Here is a 5,769-nt window from a genome sequence, read left to right as displayed (position 1 = left end):
TTAAAAAATCTATTATGATAGTATAGCAAGTTATCCCTCGTTATCTCGTTAATTCATGTTTGCATAAGTTTTTTTTGTCGAATTGATTTGTATCATGCACTTACATTGGTTTTAATTTTAATATAAATTGGGTTCTTTTCTAAGATTGATAAGTGTTGCGATGGGACACAACAGTGACTCCTCGAGTGGACCCCACAACGTACTATCGATGCCCATCGTTTCGATGTGCGGCTCGTATTGCGTAAGAGATATCCTCGTCATATCTTGATATCGATGTCTTACGTGGGTAAGTAGATATAAGTGATATGTGTCAGTTATAATGAAGTCTTAATATTATTTGTAATTATCGTTCCTATGAATATCAAATCAAGTTTATTAGATTTTTCTCAAACGCTTCATTTCGTTTACTTGATTTATAGTACTATCATCAATGATATCTATAGGTCTTTTAATAAGTAATGCTAGACTAAGATTCAATAGATTCATTATAAATTATACATGCTCAAGTCATTCTAAATAATTTGATCCAAAAAAAGTTAATATGTGCAATGTTTGAGTATACAAAGAAGGAAGAACCATTAGAATTATAAATACAATAATATTAATATTTTGAGTTATCAAGTTACGATGAACTATCAATATTTCTCATTTAGGTGAAGTGTTAACATATCGAATATAATTATGAAGGACTAATATCATTTATTTATTTTAGTGATATTATCTTTGGATATACAACCTTAATCTACCTGACTATCAAAATAGTATTATCTTTTCCTACCACATAATTAATTGAAGAAGACTCTCTTTTGAGATTTTCTAAATATCTTTATTATGGATACTATTATGAATAATTATTTTATTAATATCATTTACAACTAATTACTTATTGTCATAAAACTTATGAATGTAAATTAAAGATAATGCTCACTTAATTTTTTTTATTAATATTATAATGCAAAATTTATTCAATAAAATAACATAATAATAATCGAGCATAAATTTCAATAAGCATAATCAAGTAATAACAACAGTTTAGAATATACATCATACTTTCATGTGAAAATAAACAATATTTTATATATTTTTAATACTCCTATATTTAATAGCCATATAAATATCCAAAAATATCAATTAGAATTTCTAAATAACATAAGCAATTAAATTCGAACAATAATAAATTATTTCTCATGAGTAACAAAATAATAAAAATAAAATATATATACTTTATTTTCTTTTTAATTCCAACAAATATATTTATTAGATCTTATGCCATAATTTTAATCATTATTGATAAATTATGGTTACTAAGATAATAGCGCGAAATCTAAAGGGCAAAATTATAAACAAAGGACATCAATGGAAATAAGCAATTTCATAAGAGCAAAACTATAATTTAATAATTAGACATATTATACCAAAAATTAATTCAAAATAATGACATTTTTTAAGATTAAAATAATGATTTAAAGGATGAACAAATTTGATCACACAAATAGATCTAATACAAAAATAGATCAAAGACAAAAACACACAATTCGATCTAATAATATTCTTTACTGTTCTAAGATATTTAAATTTTATTAATTTATGACTCTAATATCATTCGTTAGAAAATAACTATAATTATGCATTGAAATACAAACTTTCATAGATTTGAAAAAGAAGATGCGCATACCTTTGTTCGACATAAACGATATGCTAATGTTGACTCAAAAGTATCTCATGTTGTTACTGTCATCTTTAATCCCTATAAAGAATTAGTCTTTTTATCTCTCACCTATTTCCTCCAAGTAGGAAGAAGGTGGAATTACGCCAAGGAAGACGATGATGTGACGGTGCTTTCAGATTCTTTCTCTTTCTCGTCTCATGCATCAGCAGTTCTTATCGTTCTTTACATTTGTTCATTCATCTGCAGCGTTCCACCTTCGATCATACGGCTAACAAGTGATAGCTGCTGCAACTCCAGCGATTGGGTCTCGGGGCTTCCTAACGATGATTCATCATCATCTGCCTCTTCCATAGGAATTATTCTGTTCAAGAAAATTATTTCCATCGAATGTTCCTATCCTTGAAGCTTATGCCTTTGACCGATGCATGCAGCGAGCGTGCAGTCTCCGGAGATCAGCCCGGACCGATTCATCATTGGAAAGCCGTGAACGCAACGAAAAGCCATATTCTCATTGCAAAGCCAATCAAACATCCACTGCAATAATTCAATAGGAATAACGTTAAGACGGATACTGTCACAGTTCCCCGATAAGCATCCCACGATCTCGTGCTTCTTCAAGATAAGAAAAGAACCACAGCTGCAAGCAGAATCCAATCCCGCTTGTCCTCTAGTTTACTGACGACAGCGATCCTTGCGCTTGAAGCTGCATGCATGCGCTGAGAAGGCACGCTGCAGCTGAGCCACCCTTTTGAAGCAGATATTTGGTTTTTGCGGTGTTGTTGGTGATGGCTACAGCTGGGGAGCAGAGAAAGTGCAGCCGACAACCACCACCCACCACCCACCACCACGAGGCGCCTCCCTTAAAAGTGTCGTCCTGGCGTTCCATTCCATGGAGCTTCCTCTACCGATTGAATGGAGCTCCGAATGTTCTATTTAGATCTATGGTTGATCGTGTCAAGTTAGCATGATTGACTTGATTGATGGCTACTCATCCATGTTTTCCGTAGAAAGATCTATACCAACATGACAACAAGAATTTAGAGCATGCATGATCAACCATTTGGATCCTCGAATGAACTGGCCTTCATCATAGTTTATTGCTAACTCCTTAATAAACATAGGTGAGGCATGACTGTGATAGTAAACCATATTCTGTTCATGCAATTACAAACACTTTCTTCTTAGTGAACTCCCTTCTTCGAAGAAGCATTACACACGATAATATCCACCAGACAGCAACAACGTAGTAAGCCCAGCGATCCCCAACTTGTTCTCCATGTGTGGACTGTGCAACCTTTTTAACTTGACTTGAATGGCCGGTAAACCTTGAGATCGCTCACGACGCCGGCGACTGATCCGGCGGCGGAAGCCACCGTGATGACAAGGCAAGCCAGGCTCAGCAACTGTAGGCATACCCACCTCGTGCTCCACTTGGGGATCTTCTTCTGGACAATGTACATCTCTACGGGGAAGTATACGGTCAGCGGCCAGAAGCCGATCGCGCCGAGGAAGCCGACCACGTCGTTGAAGAACGGCAGGAGCATGGAGACGACGGTGGTCACGATCACGAACACGGTGCGCCATGTCAGTCTGAAGAGGTTGAGGTTGTAGCATCTGCCGGAGGCGATCGGCACCTGGATATCCTTGGTGATGAACTCCGACTTGGGCCACGTCTTGAGAGTCCACTTCTCGATGAACGCGAAGAGCGGCTGGCAGTAGACCTGGTAGGCGCCGACGAGGTGGACGACGATGGCGGCGTTGGCGATGTCGAGGAGCCAGTAGGGGTTGTAGAAGCCGAATCCGGTGAGGAGGTTGCCGGGGGCCAAGTCCCCGAACGCGGCGTAGCCCATGCACCCACAGAGCATGTAGAAGATGGTGGTCACCGTCACGCTGGTGAGCGTTGCCTTCTTCATCACCTTGGCTTCCGATGACGGCGAAGACTTTATGGTGTCCTGGAATCATACCAGGAAAACAGAGGCATGCTTCAGTACAACAATGTGACTGAAGAAAATGGCCAAACTCTCTACTGTTTGATCGAAGTGAAAGGTGGAATTGGTACCTGGATTTCGATCAGGATGATGGAGTAGGAGTAGGCGAAGGCGATGTCGCCGAAGGCTTGCAGGCTACGCCAGATTTTGTCCATCTGGCTCACGGTTCCGATGCTTATGCCGGTGAGACTGCCTTTAATTCCTCCGTTTTCTGTCAACGCCAGCGGAAAATTTGAGTCGGCATGGACTCAACCCAAGCGAGGAATCAAACAAAACCGCAGATAGATAGACTGGCTTACGGATCACTTGGACGATGCCGAGAACCAGACCGATGGAGGAGTACGTGAAGGACATGATGGCGGCGAGAATGGAGAGCCACGAGATCTGGTCGAAGTCAGGGATCTGAGACAAGACAATCTCCGCCACGCCGAACATGATCATGTAAGGATTGCTGTTTACATGACAGGGGCTGTCGTCTCCCTCCTTGTTGAAACAGTTGGACCTCTTTATTGCCCTGTTCGAACATGTCCAAAAAGCCATCAAAACTGATCCTTTGCTTGCACCAAAAGAATCAAGGACAGCTCCAGGTTTTCTGGCAACTTACACCATACTAATGGAAGCTGCGATCGTGTATCCGATGGCAACTCCGACGATATTGAGGTACTGGAGGTAGCCGCATATCTTGACCTTGATCCCATCTGTTCGTCAAACGAGAACTCGTCATGTACGACAAGCTTTGATTCGAAGCCCTGTTTGTCTCAAATGCAAGTTTCGGAACGTACTTAAATTAGCCTGGACCGCATCCATGTAGGTGTAGTTCCGCCTGCCGGTGACGGGATCACCAGAGCGGTAGCAGTCAGCGAGTAGGGCAGAGGTGTAGAATGTCACAAAGGAGAAGAGGAGCATGACAGCAGGGCCTGCAACCCATCCGAGCTGACCAATTGCCCAAGCCAAGGACAGCACGCCGGAGCCGATCACCGCCGTTATGATGTGCGCGCTTGCAGTCCACACAGTCCCTGCAAAGCTTAACAGTATCAGACTTTGTAGGAGAAGTAAGTATATGGAGAAGAGAGAAGGTCAAGAAACGGCGATTCTCTTCTCGTTACCAGTCCTCTTGAGACGGCCATCATCGTCGAAACATTTCGAAGCTCCATGTTGGAAGCCGAGCTCCACGGACACCTCCACAGGTGCCAAAGCTACGTGCTGGTGGCAATTGGCAGCGCCATTCTCCCCCATCTTCATCGACACAACCGATCCAAATCGGAAAACCAAACGGACAAAGGTAAGACAACTTAATGAGCAGCAGGCAAGCAGAGCAATGCATGAGAAGAGAAGATAGGCGAAAAGAAAGCATCGGGCTTGATGAGTTTCTTACCTTAGACATTGAGACGTGCTCCTCGATCTGGCTTCTGCAAAAACTTGTACCCACTGCAGTGGAGCAGTGGGAAGAAGCTCTAAGAGGTGATGAGCAAACAGAGACTAGAAATGTGGCCTTTATATAAGCAGAGGATGGCAGTCTCGATACAAAGAATAAAAACCTACTCTCATGCATCTCTCCCACGTGTGTTGCGTTTCCACCATCCTTTGGTGGGGAGAGGAATAGGTTCCTCCTTCCCAACTATGCTTATAGGTTGATTTGAACAACTCAATTAGCATTGTTTACTACTGCTAGGAATATAATGATTTGCCTTATTCCACTCTGTGAGACTGAGGATTTTTGAAGGTTTATTCCATCTCTAAGAAAGCTATCAAGTTGCATTATGAAGCCTTTAAGCACTTGCAGATTTGGGTGGGTACGTACTCATTACAGCTTTAAAACTGAGTCATATATTTCCTGAGGTTTGTGGTCTAAGGTTGTTTATGGTTTTGTATGCAACTGGACTGTAGTCAAAAGGCTCAATAGCGTCCATTGTTGGTCATACTTAAAAGAGTGTTTTAATGTGATGTGTGAGTGTGTTAATGCGCAGTTGGTAGACCATGCTATATCTCGGGCTTCTTTTTCTTAGGTCACTTGCCTTGAGGCTGAAGATTAATATGGCAAGAGAAAAGCATGTGATAAGTGGTAGTATAATCAAAACCTAAAAGCTCTGAGACCATGCCAAGGCATCAATT

The 5,769-nt window shown here is 41.0% G+C and overlaps 1 protein-coding gene across 1 annotated transcript; it reads right to left on the bottom strand.

The window, feature by feature from the left end:
• Positions 1–2,737: 2,737 nt before the first annotated feature.
• Positions 2,738–5,163, bottom strand: LOC135644725 (amino acid permease 3-like). Its single transcript, XM_065162590.1, has 7 exons — positions 5,033–5,163; positions 4,764–4,893; positions 4,440–4,673; positions 4,262–4,355; positions 3,957–4,171; positions 3,729–3,868; positions 2,738–3,621 (listed from the first exon to the last, which is right to left on the bottom strand). The coding sequence occupies exons 1-7, from the start codon at positions 5,039–5,041 to the stop codon at positions 2,968–2,970; spliced, it is 1,476 nt and encodes a 491-aa protein (XP_065018662.1). The 5' UTR covers positions 5,042–5,163; the 3' UTR covers positions 2,738–2,967.
• Positions 5,164–5,769: the final 606 nt, after the last annotated feature.

The sequence above is a fragment of the Musa acuminata genome, chromosome BXJ3-8, assembly GCF_036884655.1.
Source record: "Musa acuminata AAA Group cultivar baxijiao chromosome BXJ3-8, Cavendish_Baxijiao_AAA, whole genome shotgun sequence".
NCBI lineage: Eukaryota > Viridiplantae > Streptophyta > Magnoliopsida > Zingiberales > Musaceae > Musa > Musa acuminata.
This window is presented reverse-complemented; position numbering and strand designations above follow the sequence as displayed.

What these genes read in the sequence shown, in the direction of transcription:
- LOC135644725 (XM_065162590.1), bottom strand. An exon ending in GCAGCTTCCATTAGTATGGT is followed by an intron (nt 4,172 to 4,261) that starts GTAAGTTGCCAG and finishes ATGTTCGAACAG; the next exon opens with GGCAATAAAGAGGTCCAACT. An exon ending in CGGCATCGTCCAAGTGATCC is followed by an intron (nt 3,869 to 3,956) that starts GTAAGCCAGTCT and finishes TGGCGTTGACAG; the next exon opens with AAAACGGAGGAATTAAAGGC.